At 42.4% G+C, this 17871-nt stretch overlaps 1 protein-coding gene across 2 annotated transcripts in view; it reads left to right on the plus strand.

The window, feature by feature from the left end:
- The first annotated feature begins 1353 nt into the window (after nucleotides 1–1353).
- The window catches only part of LOC114666072 (solute carrier family 22 member 2-like), a 31070-nt gene continuing 14552 nt past the window's right edge, over nucleotides 1354–17871 (plus strand). Inside the window, exons 1-6 of one of the 2 annotated variants that reach the window (XM_028820809.2) lie at nucleotides 1354–1489; nucleotides 2202–2685; nucleotides 6280–6383; nucleotides 8164–8318; nucleotides 14117–14285; nucleotides 15603–15717. In XM_028820809.2, the coding sequence (XP_028676642.1) occupies nucleotides 2278–2685; nucleotides 6280–6383; nucleotides 8164–8318; nucleotides 14117–14285; nucleotides 15603–15717 (951 nt within the window). In that variant the 5' untranslated portion in view covers nucleotides 1354–1489; nucleotides 2202–2277. The remainder of the gene's footprint in view (nucleotides 1490–2201; nucleotides 2686–6279; nucleotides 6384–8163; nucleotides 8319–14116; nucleotides 14286–15602; nucleotides 15718–17871) is intronic. The other variant, XM_028820810.2, reaches the window with a different exon arrangement.

Below are 17871 nucleotides of genomic sequence, written 5' to 3' on the forward strand. Positions count from 1 at the left end.
TAAATCGTGAAAAATGACAAATCTTGATTTGTCCACATATACAGTATTAAAAAAAGAAAAACATTTCATGGGGTGTACTTATACACGACTAAGTATTGTGTTTGTGTGTTGTGGTGGACAGCCAGGATGCCTGCCTCCATGCTGGGAGGACTGGGGGAGCAAGTGTGGCCAGAATGTTACCTCCCCTGGAGCACTAGATGGCAGTCCCCCTGGGTTGCAGCGCTGCCTCGGACTCCTGCAGGGCTTCATGGGAGTTGGAGTTTGGTGCTGCCCTGTTGGGATCCAAGGGCACCACCAGGAAGTGACACAAATGTGACTGAGCCATGGAGAACGGTTCATCTGCCACACCTGGAAGTGCTGCTGGAAATACACTATCAAGCACCTGGAGCAGTTCTGGGGCATTATAAAAAGGGGCCAGCAGACACTACTTAGGAGCCAGAGTCGGGAGGAGAAAAGGACTGAGCGATAAAGAAAGACAATAAGAAAGTAAAGAAAGGAAAGTGTGTATTTGGGCTGTTGGGGACACTGTATATAAATAAGTTCACGTGTGCTTTTTGGACTTGTGTCTCTAGCGTCTGTCTGTGTCGGGCTAGCGCGTTATGGCGCCATCTATCTTCCAACAGTGTGTATGTAGAAATATATATATTATAATAAATATATAAATGTATAAATAAATAAATATATATTGTATACACATACAATATACAGTCACGTAAAAAAGTTATTGTGGGCGTGTCTGTGTATATTGTGTGTGTGTGTATACTGTGTATATATATATATATATATATATATATTGCTTTATATATATATATATATATATATATATATATATATATATATATATATATATTGCTTTATATATACATACGCACACACACAATATTCAATCATGTATAAGTACATCCCATGAAATGTTATTTCTTGTTACGTAGATACACATGATTTGTCCACATATAACAAGAAAAAACATTTCATGGGATGTACTTATACATGATTGAATATTGTGTGTGTGCGTATGTATAAATATATTAATGTATAAGTAAATAAATAATATACTGTATACACATTTACACAATATACAGTCATGTGAAAGTAAGCTTGTGCGTGTCTGTGTATATTTTGTGTGTGTATATATACAGTATATGTATATAGAGGAGAGAGATACTGTATAGTGTTTGTGTGTATTTATCTTTCTATACACAGTAGTACTATACACATACACATGCACATCCTGATGCCTACCATTCTTTTAATTTTATAAATCTTTAAGTACGTAAGTAAAGGTTGAAGATCCTGTTCATCAGGTAAATGATTATTCATTTCACAATATTTGTAAAAGCCACAGCGGCCACTCTGCTGACAAAGCTCTTATTTGTGTCAAGGTAGCCATTGAGCCCCTCCGTGCAGAACGGACATCTGGGACCTCCGAGTGCCACCATTTGCTGGACCGCTCTCTCGGCTGACCACATTGTGTGTGGCCTTGTATAAGGTAAGGTTAAGCTTTTTGTTCTCATTCTGGTTTAGCACAACGTCAGGGTTCTGTGTGTTTCAAATGAGGCAGGGTGGTGTTAAGTTAAATGTAAATCCCGTTTTAGTGTATGTAGTGGCTCAGCAGTTCAGTTTGCAGTTTTTGGTGTGTTGTCACCCTTGTCACTTTTGAATGATCCGCATCTCTACACTGGCCCTGAATGAGTGCAGGTGTCTTGCCATGGACGGCTCCCCATGACTGTGCATTAGATTAAGCCAATTTAAAAACAGCGCATGGGTGGACATTCTGATTGCTTGTTTGTATGTATGCCCTTTTTTATGCAGATTCAGCCATTATTGGTAATGAATATATTTTTAGCAGCGTAGGAGTGTTCCTCATGACAGTTTGGGTGTTTAAGGAGTGTCAGGCCCAGGTCACAGTTTCTCTTGTGTATACCACATAGGATCAGAATTAGAAACCTAAGACCCCAGATGCATGTCAAGAACTTTGCATGCCTGTTGTGTGGTGCTGTCCCAACACGTTGTCACCCACGTCTGCTGTAGTACTGAAAGTGTCTTCTCCAGTTCTGATGTTCCATTATTTTAATGTATCATCTGGCATAAGGTGATGTATGAGTGTCTCGTTTTGCGTTGACATTGCTTGCTTCATTGAATTTCTGTGCTCTGTTTGCTTATGTAAACCTGGCAGGAGGCTGCATTTGATTTATTCACAGGTGACGCCACCGGCTGACTTTTGGCTCTTCTACTTCCCTTCCAGTGCACAGTGGGCCCTCCTGAAGCTCTGTAGGGATGACCAATTTTGATGATATCCTTTTGGAGGTCGGGGTATTTGGGAGGTTTCAGAAGCGCATCTTCGCCTTGATCTCCTTGGTGTCCATACCCTGGGGCTTAATTTATGTAGGGGTGGTCTTCCAAGGGTTCACCCCTGAGCACTGGTGCAGAAATCCCTCAGCACAGGAGTTGCGGCGCACGTGTGGATGGACTCTGGAGGAGGAGCAGCGGTACACGGTGCCTCTCGTCAATGCCAGCACTGGCCCAGAGTACAGCAGCTGTTGGATGTATGATGTTGACTGGAACAGCACGGCCGTCAGCTGCGAGGGAGCACCGCTGCTCAACTTCACCAAAGACGCCCCCCTGATCGGCTGTAAAGATGGCTGGGTCTATAATTATGAAGAACGAAAAACCTTCGTTATGGAGGCAAGTGTCCATCATGTCTCCTGCTTTAAAATCTGGTTGCTTATTATTATTATTATTATTATTAGATGCTTATAGTCATGTGTACAGAGTACAGTGAAATTTTTATTTTAACATGCCACACACTGCCACTCTTTGGTGCCACGATTACCCTTACCTCGAAACGTCTGCCTTCCTTACTTGAAAAAAATCTCAGAACGCCTATATCACGGTTACAAAATAGTCTTGGGTTTGTCCAAAAAATAAAACAAATGACACCCAACCATTTGACAAAGTATGATATGCACCTTTTATTAGCCGTGTGTAAGCCTTGCCTTTATCAGCTAAACCGCATATCACTTTGTGCGACTTCTATTCAGAGGGCATGTCAGATGTGACGACTGCCATCGCTGATGTCGGATTACACAACTAGAAAAACTGCCGTGAATGTCAAATTACGTGACTGCGTTCTCGTACGTCTGTTATATACTCGGCACTTCTGGCCTCGCTCGCACACACAGAACCCATTTGCCCCCATGACTTGATTTTGTCGGATCGAGTTGTAGACTAGTTGGACCGAGTCACTGGGGGTGTCGGACTGTCGTGCTGCCTCTGACTTGTTAGGTTCATATCAATTAAGTCTGCCATTCAAAATTGATTGAAAAGTTGTGAAATGTGACCGGGACTTAATGGGCCAATAATATGGAAATCATTCCTCACTTGTAACATCCATGCCACGCAAGTCCAAATGTCAGACACAGGATTATACTGTACGTGTGGTACGGAGGCTGATGATTAAATACATAATTTTAAATATGTGAAATCAATTATTATAAAATAGAAAGGATAAAAAGCAGCAGCTGCACTAACACTAACTCAACATGTATTGCGGCACTTACTGTACTAATATATACAATGAGTTTACAATTCTTCACCGTCTGCACATTTCATCTTAAACAGATACATTTGACATTTGTACCCGTCGGGTCCCTCCACAGATGTTCTATGGGGTTTAACTCTGAGACTTGTCCTGAAGCCATTCCAGCGTGATCTCAGCAGTATGTTTTGGGTCATTATCAAGGTAAAATGTGAACTGACACCCCTAATATAAGGTCGCGTGCACACTGGAATATTTTTTCCGTCTGTATTTGGCTGTATTCGTGGTGTACTTAAGATGCAGGATCCTTCAAAAAGAACTGAAAAATTTCAAAAATGTCCTAGTCCATAACGAAGTATCATGAACATGTCGGCTGAACCAATTTGTAAAAGAGCGCTCACGTTTTTTTTTTACTGAACTTTACAGATTCTCATATGGCACCCATCAATCCATCCTAGACCCTTTGTAGTACTTCACTGTACTTCAGCCGCAGTGTTTTATTTCATTTGCTGAAAACTAAAATTAAGGGTCGCTCTACAGTCTGCTGTTCGATTTGTTAAACACGGATAAGTTGTTCCTATCCACTGAGTGAGTATTTACAAGAGATGATTTTGGTGTTAATGATGGTGGAGACTGACACGGAAGGGGTTTTCAAGCGGGTTTCCTTTTTCCTTGGCGTTTCGTGGATTAGCCCACGTCATCTCTGGAGGTTTCGACGACAACTTCTGGCGTCCCAGAATCGGCCCCTTCCCGTGTCTGCCTAATCTCCAACATGGCTGAGGTCATGCCTTGTCACCCATAGCTTCTGGCTACTCTTTTCTTAGTTGTGGGGTCCTACATTTTCACTGTATGGATTCCATGTGAGCGTGAAATGGATTGTACAGGTTTGATCACGGTGGACTGGAGAGAAATGAACACGTCGTCTTATTTGATATACCACCACTGCTATGCTGCTCTGTAATTATATTCAAAGTTTAAATCTGGGAGGTGGGAGCAGAGAAACCACAGTAAGGAGGACATCAGGTACCCGTTTAATGCCAATTGGTCATTTAATTACACTCCGTTTTGGCGCAATTAATGGGTGGTCAAATCGAAATGCCATACGTGCTGATAAGCAAAACACGTTTGTGTTGCTTTTAGTTATGACACGTGATCTAATGACATGAAGTAAAATGGAAGACACTGTTGTATTGCATTTTAAACTGACATGAACAATGTGCACCATCGTAAACAGCTATCCATCATTTGCTTGACATGTTTGTAATTATAACAGAATAAAATTGTGCCAACATTAAATGCGCCCTATGTGCATATGCATTACACTGCAATGTAGCTAACATGTTGGATTGCATTTAATTTTGTCACAAATAATCTTCCATACGCATTGGCTGTTATCTCGAAATCCAACAGCATCGCCCTACCATCTTAAATTTGCCTTCTGAATTTGATTGTAATTCCTACAGCTGATTGTCAGTGAAATCTAGCAGGCAAATGCAACAATTGAACAGTGTGTTCCAGCAATGTGTCAGCCTCTGAAGGATCCTTCGTATCTCATACCGCCACCACGTCAGAAATGAAAATGTATATCATCGAACTGCCTCTCGCCCTCTAGTCGATATTGTAACTGAATACCAGTTTCGGTTCTTGAGCCACATTTTCTACAAGCCCCCAGGACGTCTACCAAAAGTGGACATACTGTGGATGTCAGTGCATGGGAAATGGAAGCAAGGGCGACCGAGACAAACCTGGTGGTGCAACGTTCTCAAAGACTTTTGTGCTGTCAATTTGGCACGGGCCGCTGGTGCTGACCAAACTCAATGTCCAATGCGCCACCTGGTGCAGGAGGAATGAACAACAACATTTATTTCTTTAGCACATTTTCATACAAATAATGGAGCTCAAAGTGCTTTACATGATGAAGAAAGAGAAAAAAGACAAAATAAGAATTAAAATAAGACAACACTAATTAACAAAGTAAAGTCCGATGGCCAGGGAGGACAGAAAAAACAAAAAAAAACTCCAGATGGCTGGAGAAAAAAAATAAAATCTGCAGGGGTTCCAAGGCCACGAGACCACCCAGCCCCCTCTAGGCATTCTACCTAACATAAATGATCAGTCCTCATTGTATTCAGGGTTCTCATGGAAGGACTTGATGACGACGGTCGTCTGGACTTCTGGCCTTTAATCCTTCAATGTAGGGACGTCACGGAGCTTTGATTAGGCGCCACCACAAAAAAACGGAAAAAGAACAGAAGAGAGAGTAGGGGTTAGTATGGGTTGTGGAGCCCCCATGAATAGTAATGATAATTAATTGAATATGCAGAGCATCAGGATTAAATTAAAATGAAGTTATGAGAAAGCCATGTTAAAGTAATGCGTTTTTAGCAGGTTTTTTTTTTTATTTTTTAGTTTAAGTAAATCTTCCATAGATTTGTGTTTTCTATGAATTAGCAATAAAAATCTGCATTTAGATCCATTCTTTATTTACTACGGCATCAGAGTGGCGACATGTTGTTCAGAATCTCGCTGTACGCTGTTAATTCCACTCCTACACTTCTAAGAGCGTTGAACTCCTTTTTGAGTCGCCCTGAATGCCAATGTGACCTTATCACTTCTGCCACGTTTGGACGGGGTGACGGCAGGGTGTCCACTCAAAAGTAATTCATGCTTTGCTACTGTTTTTAATAGTAATTATGAAATCGAAAAGTGTACTCTGCTATTCAATGCTCTTTTCTTTCCAGTTTAATCTGGTGTGCTCGGACGCCTGGAAGGTGGATCTGTCTCAGTCTGTACTCAATCTTGGTTTCCTGCTGGGTACAATCGTTATTGGATATCTAGCCGACAGGTAAATGAATTAATACTACGCTATCTTCTCTCGCTCGTCCACTCGCTGATGATCTGTGGTGCCTTAGGCTTAGGACTTTCCTGTTCGTTGAGCACTCCTGCCATTGCCCATTTTCTAAAAGGGTGTGTATTGCTTATAAAACCCCTGGTGTCCAACACTGCTGTCTGTGATGGGCAGACTTCTAGTTGACCTGTGGAGTAAACTGTTCAGCTGAATATCGAATGCACCTGCCTGTTTGTAGGCAGCATAATGTGCAATAACTGCTGCTGATGATGATGATGCACATGTGCAACACATTCAGAAAGTACGTATTCCGAGCCCTTCACTTACTACACCCTTCATTGTGTTGTAGATTTCATTTGAGATCATTAAAAAAAAAAATGCCATATTTGCCCATCAGTCTACACTCAATAACCCATCACGACAAAATGAAGACACGTTTTCAGAAAGGTTTGCACATTTATTAAAAATCATAAATTGAAATCTCCCATGCATATACAGTTGGTCCATAAATATTTGGACAGAGACAACTTTTTTCTCATTTGGGTTCTGTACATCACCACAATGAATTTGAAATGAAACAACTCCGATGCAGTTGAAGTGCAGCCTTTCAGCTTTAATTCAGGAGCCAAATACAGAGAGACTGCGGTGGGTTGGCACCCTGCCCGGGATTGGTTCCTGCCTTGTGCCCTGTGTTGGCTGGGATTGGCTCCAGCAGACCCCCGTGACTCTGTGTTCGGATTCAGCGGGTTAGAAAATGGATGGATGGAATACAGAGAGACCCTTGAACAAAACCTGCTCTAGTTTGCATGCCACCTCAGACTGGGGCAACAGTTCATTTACATTTACTGATTTGGGTGACACCTTTGTCCAAAGCGACTTACAACATTTGAGATACAATTGGTTACATTTTCAATTGGAGCACAGGGTCAACCAGTGTCACTGGTGGGATTTGAACCCCACAACCTCATGGTTAGAAGACCAAAGCCTTAACCACTGCACTGCACTGCACACCTTCAGCCAAAACAACATTGGAGTGGCTTCAGGACAAGTCTGTGAGTGTCCTTAAGCGGTCCAGACATAAAGCCCATTGAACATCTGGGTGAAGAGATCTGAAGATGGCAGTTTACAGACACTTCCTGTCGTATCTAAGGGAGCTGGAGAAGATCTGCCAGGACGAAAGGAAGAAACTGCCCAAATCCAAATCTTCTAGAGTCTCGCCCAAGGAGACTCAAAGATGGAATTGCTGCCAGAAGAGCTTCTACAACGTACTGAGTTAAGATGCTGAATACTTACTGTTTATGAATGAAAGATTTCAGTGTGTGATTTTTAATAAAATTACAGACTTTTCTGAAAACATACAGTATGTTCACTTTGTCATTATGGGTTATTATTGGGCAAAAATACAAATGTTCTTTCATTTCAAACTTCCAACACAGTAATGAATCCACGATAGCTGCTTCTCACAAAAGAGCTCATGTCACTTGGTGGACAGGTGGTCCCCCTGACTCTGTGACACCATGGCAGGCGGGCCAAGCAGTTCAACCTGGTCTGACATGAGAGAGGAAAATGGCACGGGAGTACCTAATGTGGTCAGTGTGGACAGTGCCAGTCCAAAAAAAAAAGTAGATGATGAAACGGTAAAAATCTGTCGGCACCAAATGTTTCTTTGACACGACCACCTCGCCCACACCATGGCAGCGGGTCTGTCGTTATGGTCGTTTTTATCCTCTTTGATCTCCATTAGTTAATAATGGCAATATATCAAACTTTCAAACAGGTTCGGCAGGAAAATCTGCTTCATAGTGTCTTCAGTGGTAAACGGGATTACGGGAATCCTTGTGGCTTTCTCCCCAACAAACGAAGTGCTGCTCATTTTGCGTGGGGTTTGCGGATTGACCATCAAAGGTGGATGGATGGCTGGCTACGTGCTCAGTAAGTACACACACACATTTTCTTTGTGCCGTAATTGTTTCATGACAGGTGATGTGGGACCCCTTGTGGTCAAGGTGAGTGATTGCACAGTTCAGGTCACTGTGGGGCCCTGGCTGTGTAGTTGTTAGTTAAAATATGGAAGTTAAGCGTGCCATGCTGGCTTGGTAAAATGACATGGAATGGTGTTCACTAAGAAAGGCACCACACAGTAGACCCCAACCTGACAGCTGGCACTTTCCCCTGTGTGCTCCCACCCTGATGTCCTCCCACCTTCATTCTGGTGACCTGCTGTTCCTGACTGGCAAACCTTAACGTGACTGGAGGACCTTAGGATGCACTGACATTTGTAAGGGTGAGTCCTGCTAGCTTTAAGGAAACGTTTTTTTCCTGGTGTGGGTTACAGTGACAGTAAGCCAAGCAGTTCAGTTCAGACCTCACAGTCTCCAGGTGCAGCCAAGAGACATAATCTCTCCAGCGTGTCCTGGATCTACATGACCTGAGTAGCTCCACGAGGAACCCAGCTGGTTGGGCATTCTTATGACATGCCCAAACCACCACAATCCGGAGGAGCAGCAACTTTACTTGGAGGCTCTCCCAAATCACTGAGCTTCTCAGCCCTGTCATGGAGTTTCAGCCCGGTGGTCTCATTCTTTCGGTCGTTTCACACAGCTGAGGGCCACAGGTGAGGACAAGGACGTACTGTCGATCGACCAGTAAACCAAGAGCTTTGTCTTTACTGCAGACTCTGCTCCTGCTTCACCACCACAGATCAGGACAGCAACCCTCACAAGAGCGGCTACCACACAGGTAGGGAACCCCCACCTACAATAATATCCCAGTACAGTAATCCCTCCTCCATCGCGGGGGTTGCGTTCCAGAGCCACCCGCGAAATAAGAAAATCCGCGAAGTAGAAACCATATGTTTATATGGTTATTTTTATATTGTCATGCTTGGGTCACAGATTTGTGCAGAAACACAGGAGGTTGTAGAGAGACAGGAACGTTATTCAAACACTGCAAACAAACATTTGTCTCTTTTTCAAAAGTTTAAACTGTGCTCCATGACAAGACAGAGATGACAGTTCAGTCTCACAATTAAAAGAATGTAAACATATCTTCCTCGTCAAAGGAGTGCACGTCAGGAGCAGATCATGTCACAGAGATAGAGAAAAGCAAACAAATCAATAGGGCTGTTTGGCTTTTAAGTATGCGAAGCACCGCGGCACAAAGCTGTTGAAGGCGGCAGCTCACACCCCCTCCGTCAGGAGCAGGGAGAGAGAGAGAGAGACTGAGTTTGTTTTTCAATCAAAAATCAATACGTGCCCTTCGAGCTTTTAAGTATGCGAAGCACTGTGCAGCATGTCATTTCAGGAAGCAGCTGCACAGAAGATAGCAACGTGAAGATAATCTTTCAGCATTTTTAGACGAGCGTCCGTATCGTATAGGTGTGCGAACAGCCCCCCTGCTCAATCCTCCTACGTCAGGATCAGAGAAAGTCAGCGCGAGAGAGAGAGAGAAAAGTAAGTTGGGTAGCTTCTCAGCCATCTGGCAATAGCGTCCCTTGTATGAAATCAACTGGGCAAACCAACTGAGGAAGCATGTACCAGAAATTAAAAGACCTATTGTCCGCAGAAACCCGCGAACCAGCAAAAAATCCGCGATATATATTTAAATATGCTTACATATAAAATCCGCGATGGAGTGAAGCCGCAAAAGGCGAAGCGCGATATAGCAAGGGATTACTGTACTTGCATTGTGACACAATCATATTGTGGCTCTTTTATTTTTTTATCCTATTAAAAGTATTACATTTTTAAAATTAGACTGCAGTTAAAATTGAAATTGTACCTTTGCAGGCAAAAAGTGTCAATCTGTTACTTACAACTGGAGAAGCCCCGGACTCGATCTGGCCCACTCAAAATGGGACATGGATTTCAGGGGTATCAGATATTCTCCATGGTGCTGCTGGGAGTATTCAGTTACATCACGTAAAACCCAAAATCTGACTTTTGCACCGAGTAAGACGAGGCTGTTTGTTGTACCCAGGTTGCCAGCCAAAAATTAACATTAAAATATTTCATATGTAAAACATTGTTTAAAAACACTTTATACAGATTGCAATTTAAAGGGATTGAGTTACTCAATTGTAGATTATTAACTTGCTGTTTCCTCAGTAAATGATTACATTTTGGTACATAAGCTAATGTACTGAACACTATTTAGTGCTCAAATACTGATAGACGTGCCGTGTTAATTATTCACATCCCCTGACTTTTTTATTTTAGGGACATCATCCTAAAAATGCGACTTAGGCAGAGATGAACTTTGGCCAGTCAGGAACGAGCAATCAAAGTGAAGCCTGAAGGTGACCCGACCCCCCCCCCATTTTTTTGGTGGAGGTTTCCTGCCTCTCCACTCTTTCTCTTTGATTACATTATTTCGAAATTTAATACAAATTATCCAGAGTGTGCTCTGATTGCTTAATTTTAATATAACGACGTTTGATAATTGTCTGACATCTAATCACTTTCTTTGCTGTAACATTGTGAAATCCGTGATGAACCCAAACACACAACATAAACATGGACTGAATGTTTGCTCTGGAAACACATGCAGCAGTACTAACATGCACATTACACCATCTGTTGGAATGCACTTACTACCATATTTACTTGTGTCTAATACTAATTTTTTCCCGAAAATTAGCATTAGAAAATCAGGTGCGTGTCATACATGAGGAAATTTTGCTTGGGCTCTCTCTCTCGCTCGCTCGTTTGTTTGCTCGCTCGCTCTTTCGTCATGCAACAAAAACAGAAGGGCATTTCGCGAAAAACGTGACCTAAACTCTTCTTATACAATCTCAATGCGCATTGTACACCTGGAAAATTTTTTCAGTGATTTTCTTTGTAAAAATTAGTGTGCGCGTGGTACATGAGTAAATATGGTAATTAAATGCCTTTTCCTTTGAGCCGATGCACACTGCTCCATAAAAAGAAATCCTGATAGTTTCCCTCAGTGTATTAATGATATGCTTGTGATGAAAAATATTGCAACACTTAGCTATATGACACAGACTCTGCTTCTCCACCATCCTGTCCTGACTAAAACAGGTTTAAATGTCCTCTTAAAGGATAAGTTTGAGACATTTCAAGTAAAACATTTCTTTATAATCAGGGTCTATATTAATATGCCATATGAAGTACATCACACCATTTAATCCTGAATAGGGTCACGGGGGGCTGCAGTCTATGCCAGCAAGCAAAGAGCACAAGGTAAGAATAATCCCCAGGACAGGACGCCTCACCATCACAGGGAAAACACACACACACACGGGCTAATTTAGGGTTGTCGATCCACCTAACCTGCATGTCTTTGGACTGTGGGAGGAAACCCACACAGACATGGGGAGAACATGCAAACCCCATGCATGGGGGACCCGGGATGAAAACTCAAGTCTCCTTACTGTGAGGGAGCAGCGCTACCACTGTGCTGTGCTGAAGCCAAAAGAGTTGTGAACTATTGCTCTTTGTCTTGAGATTACACACATATTCCAAAACGGCACATCCATGCTGTTTAAGGAAGGGAAAAGGGCAAAAAGGAGATTGGCTGTGCTCTTCACTTCACATCACTGTTCATCTTCCTTTTAGCCTTCTCCAGTGTGTGATTCTCACCTCGAAAAAAGTCATCTGCAAGCGCAGTAATTGAGCGTCAATACCCAGATGTGAACTACTGTCCCTGCTCTGTAGACAACTAGACAATAATAACTGAGAAAAGTCACAGCTATGGTCACTCACCGGCTTTCACTATGCAGAAGCTTATTTCGTCACATCGCAAAGATATTGCCTGCTGCCACCCGGTACCATCAGGAAACCTTACCTTACCTCGAGAAAATGATACCAGGAATCTGAGAACAAATCTGTTCCTAACAGTTTCATTTCATTGTCACAAGCGATCGTGTGGTTGTGAACCAAGGCAAAAGTTTGGCGAACTTTTTGGTCGTAAACCGATTTGTATATGTACCGAGACAATCGTGAACCGAGGTTCCACTGCATTTGGTAAGTTTTAAGAATCTTGTTTTCATGTCGGGACCTCAGCACCCTGCAAGGGCAGGGTTTTATGTGTCTTTAAATTTGTACAAAATATTTCACAGCATGCATGTTCTTCATGTGGCAGATTAACATAGAGTATGAAAAAAAACCTTCAGTCAAAACTTGATGCCCAGAGCTGTGGCCACATTGGCCGGCTATGTAAGTTATTAGGTTTACAGCTAATGGGCTCCCATGTACCACTAGAGGGCTCTCTATCAGGATCAGATTACGCTGTTTGGAGAAAAGAGAAAAAAATAAATAAACAGATAAATAAATAAATGTAAATTCCTGGATATTTCAGCAAAAAATGTCTAGCAGATACTTGATTTTGATTGTTTACACCTCAACTAATGTTAAGAACAACGAAAACTGACAGTTTTCAGTCTTAACATATACTTCAAATAATACTCTGCGCATGAAAAATACTTGTGCCATAAAACAAACATAAATTATTTCAAAAGAGATTTTTTTTTTCTCCAAAACTCCACTTGTCACTGAATTCTTTATCTCGCAGAAACAGTTTGTGGTAGTGAAGTTCCAGTTTCAGAAACAAATTTAAAATTAAATGTATAGCAAATCTATAAAGTACACCGTGTGTGTGAATTTTGGTGAGCTTGAGAAGCTCGTACAGTCAATGGGCAGGCGTGACTGAGGCCCACACAAGTGATCCTGGTCAGATGGGTGGCCAGTGCATTAGGTCACTGATAGTGGGGGAGATGCTGACGGTGCTTGCAGAAATGTTCTGAGAGACCAGTGGGCAAATGCCAAGGGGTGAAATGCCAGACTGTCCCGGTGGTCCAAAAAAACTACAAGATTCAAGATTTCCACAAGGCTAGTTTTATTTTTTATTACTGCCCTCTTGTGGGTGTGGGATGACATTACGCATGGACAAAAACATTATTGCTGGACAACTGCACCGAGCATCCACAATAACTTGACATAACATTTTCTTATTGCTTTATATATATATAGCAATAATAATCTATTTTATATATATCTATCTAATATATAATATATATATATATATATGTATTATGATATATAGAAATATAAATAATAGACAGAGCAAGAGGGATGTTAGTACACTTTATTTATATAGCACCTTTCTAATTCACAAATATTCAAAAGAGTACAACAGGAATAAAAGCACAGAAAAAACTCAATAGGTCTCACTGTTAATAACTTTAGTGACGCTACTCCTTCCCAAACATCTGAGCTGTTAACTGGACGTGTCCTGCTGGTTTATAATCCAAAAAAATGTAGGAAATTTTGAGTCACAATTAAAACTGAAGATTTTGGGTAATCAATTGTATTCTTAAGCAATGAGATCGATCGATAGATAGATGGATGTAGATTCAGATATATATTGTTTGGCTTCCTAACACTTGCTTGGGTGTCCATATTTCAAAAAGGCTGAAGCTCCCCTACACCATGATGGGCTTTTGGTTTAATTTAAGTTAAGAAGAAGAGCGTCAGTCAGGGGGGTCTAGTTTTAGAAGTGTAGCTCAGTGATCATGTTAACGGACTGATACTGCTGGGATCCATTTCTTTGAATGTGTGTTTAACAGATCTATGTGTCTTTATGTAGGCATTGTATTTCACTTGTGAGCCTGCACTCAGTGACGAGCGCTATATGACTTGTTATAATGTGATGCACCCTGGAGAATGTACTGTAAGCCCCCTTTTGACCAGCTGTCTGTCTCTCCTTAGTCACTGAACTGGTCGGTGTGGATCACAGGCGTATCGTGGGCATCATTTACCAGAAGTTCTTTAGTATTGGAATCGTCATCCTACCGCTGATTGCCTACTTCATTAGTGACTGGAGGTGGATACAAGTGGCCATCAGTGTCCCCTACTTTATCTTCCTGATATACTACTGGTAACGTTTACTTTTCTATACTTAGTTCTATCAAAAGAAAAAAAAAAAAAATATTAGAAACTTAGCGTGAAAAGAATGTTTTCTGTGATCCTATTGGATGTTATAGATGGCTGAAAACATTATTTATCAACGGCCAATGTCTCCTTTATCTTGAGCGGTCACATGACTCCCCTGGGTTTCGTCCTGCCTTACACCCACCATGCTACCCCACCAACCCTGAAGTGGACTAAGCAGGTCTGAGACTGAAAGACGCATCAACTCACAGAAGCCAATGTTCTTACCACCAGGCCAAACGAGCCAAGAGAAGTGGACGGCAAACTTGAAAATGGATTTCCTTTACGACAGAGCAGCACGTCCCAAATACCTCATGTATTTCCCATACTCTTTGCTCTCACTGCTCTACTCTTTCCTCCCTTAGCTGGCTATAGCTCAGTCTCACCTTGCTTTAAGAGCCTCTTGTCTATTTGTGTGTCTCAGTTCTTTTAGCAGTTCGTGAACTGGCAGAACGCATGTGACTGAAACAAAGCCCTCAGCCATTATTCTTTGACTATTTAATGCACTAGTGAGCCCACATCTGGGGTGTCGTGTGCAGTTCTTCTCATCACACTACAAGACTGACATAGCAGCTGTGCAGAGTAACCGGGCGCATCCCAGGAGGAGTGAAGGACAGAGTGTGACAGACTGGGAGAATTAAACCTGTTTAGTCTCGAGAAGAGGAACCTGCATGTGGACCCAATCCAGGTCGTCTTTAACATCCTCTAAGGCATCAATAAATTAGAACCAGCAGAATCTGTTCAGTTCACATACTCAAGACCACCAGTGGGAATTCAAGGGAAGTGCCAGGAACTGGGACTGGAGCCAGGAAGCAAATTTCTTATGTTGTAAGAAACTGTGCCAGCGGACAGACGCAGAAAAGTCTCATAAACTACACAACGGGCGCTCAGCATGGCACTGACAGCCGACTTGCTGTGATGTCTAACCAGGGAAGAAACCGAGAGACCAGGTATCGTCACCTGTGCTGCCATTACAAAGACTGATGTGGTAGGTCGGTAAACGTTAGCTCATGTGTCCTCATGCAGAGCTCATTCTCATTCCCGCACATTTTGGTCTGTCAGAACAAAAGCAAATCAGCTCCTGCATTGCCTTTCATTGTGTGTTCAGTGTTTGATATTAGTTTGTGTTATTTGTTTGATTTCTCATTTTTCTGTGTTTTAATTCCATGTTTATGCCTCACTTCATTCGTGAAGTGCTTTGCTCGAGTCTCGTGGGATGTGCTTGTCGTGTAGCTGCACTCACGTACGGCTGCTCTAATTGTAGGTTGATTCCGGAGTCGCCAAGATGGCTGTTCTCTCAAAAGCAAACTGGTAGAGCCGTCACTATTGTTGAAAAACTTGCCAAAGAGAACGGAAGACGTCTCCATCCCTTAATTGAGGTAACTCACTTTATGTAACATTTATATAAATCCATCTATCCATCCATTCTCCAACCTGCTACATCCTAACACAGGGTCACGGGGGTCTGCTGGAGCCAATCCCAGCCAGCCAGCCCAGGGTGTAGGACGCAAGGCAGGAACCAGTCCTAGGCAGGGTGACAGCCCACCACAGGGCACACACCCCCACACACCAATGCACCTAAACCTGCATGTCTTTGGACTGTGGGAGGAAACCCACGCGGACACGGGGAGAACACGCAAACTCCACACAGGGAGGACCCGGGAAGCAAACCACAGGTCTCCTAACTGTGAGGCAGCAGCTCTACCACTGCGCCACCGTGCTGCCCATATTTATATAAATATATACTAAAAAAAATACAGTAAAGCTCCAGTTCTGCAAATAATACGGTGGAAGTTTTCCCAGTAAGAATAAAAAAAATGTACAATCCTCCAAAAAAAAACCCCAATGTCATCAAACGTAATGTGATTCTGTACCTGCTGGACCGGCGCCCACAGCTCACTTTTCTTCTTCTTTTCTTTCTACACTTGCTTAGTCATCAAGCCATTTGATTGGAGGAGATCTCCTTGTTGTAAAAGTAAAAGGACGAGGCGTGCATGCTCCTGTGACCTTTGACCTTCCCACTTTGGTGTGGTCATGTGAATTTCTAGTCAAACTTATTGGAGAGACGTGAGGTTGCTGTTGATTTGTTACTTGGTCTGCAAGAAAAGCAATTAAAGATAAAACTGTGCACGTTTATGAAAATGAAGAGCAAACTTAACACATTAACTGTCTTATCACTTCGCTCCAAATGAATTTCGACCATAAAAGTGGCATTTCTGGGTGATTACGTTACAGGCTTTTGTTTTATACAATTGTTCTGAGAATTCAAGCTTTGTTTTATTCAAATTATCCAACTTACGGCTCGGAAGTCTGTACTGCAGAAAATTCCAACTTGGAAACTTGCATTTAGCGTCTGTCCAATAGCACCAAAATGGACAAACAAGTCCAACTTCAGAGGCCTGTTTCTATGCTAAAAAAGATTGAGAAGTACAGGGTGGTGCAGGGAAACAAGAAATTTTGGAACTTGGTGTTGGCAACCCTGGGGCATCGACAGTTGTTTGGGACCAATGTGACGTCATTTAGAACCGCTTGCCATTAGTTATAATGGAGCAGTGGAGTGGTGCTCAGCGTGTGTGACTGCTGCGTAATGGAATTGTGGCTTCATTACCAGTTAGGATGTCACGATCGTGCCCCATTCTTCTCATGGGTAATTGGGTGCGTAATTTCGAAGAAACGGGATCAGCCTTAAAAGGTAAGTCCCCCGGTGGAGTCACTTCACACACTGCCTGACAATCGATGGCAGCTACTCGACGATTGTTGGGAAGACGCGTCATTTCACAAAATGGCCTCCGAGATCTCAGATCTCACTGTTTTGTGATTTTTTTTTTTCCTGTGGGGACATCTTAAAAGCCAAGTGTACCGCACACGTCCTGCAACCACTGCTGAACTAAAAAGGAGGACTGAAGAGGAAATCGCGGGCAGTTCTCTTGACATGTTACGTCAAGCGATGCAGAATTTCCACCACAGGCTGTCAGAATGTGTATGGAGACATGGACAACACCTTCATGAGGTTTTCTTCAAAACATAAAATGAATATTGATTACCATCATTAATTGCATATCCTGTACAATACATTTCATCAGTAAATGTATTTTGTAATGTGTTTATTCGTGCATTGAACGTCAATTGAAAATTTCCCGTTTCCCTGTACCACCCTGTGTAAGGACAGAGGGGAGAGAAGTCCCTCAAGCAGATCTACCAGCACTTGTGACTGAAAGCGGTGCAGTCTCGGTCCAGTGATCAGATTGAAGGGGATCTCATAGATTGGTGTTCGTGAGAAAAGAGTTTTGTTTGTGGACAAGGCGTTCTGCAGTCTTGGACAGGAAAACTGACTTTTACTGAAGTTTTCAGTTGTTGTGAATAAGAAGCTTGTGCTTTAACAAATAATTATAATGAGGAGGAAATACTTAAAGATGATTGAATGAACATTTAGTTCAGTCGTTTCTAGACACGTTTGATGTGACAGAGAAGTGGACAGACAGTGGCCTTATGTCTTCTGTGCACAAGGACAAAAGAGCACTTTGGTCAACTTG

Source organism: Erpetoichthys calabaricus, chromosome 15 (assembly GCF_900747795.2).
Source record: "Erpetoichthys calabaricus chromosome 15, fErpCal1.3, whole genome shotgun sequence".
Taxonomy (NCBI): domain Eukaryota; kingdom Metazoa; phylum Chordata; class Cladistia; order Polypteriformes; family Polypteridae; genus Erpetoichthys; species Erpetoichthys calabaricus.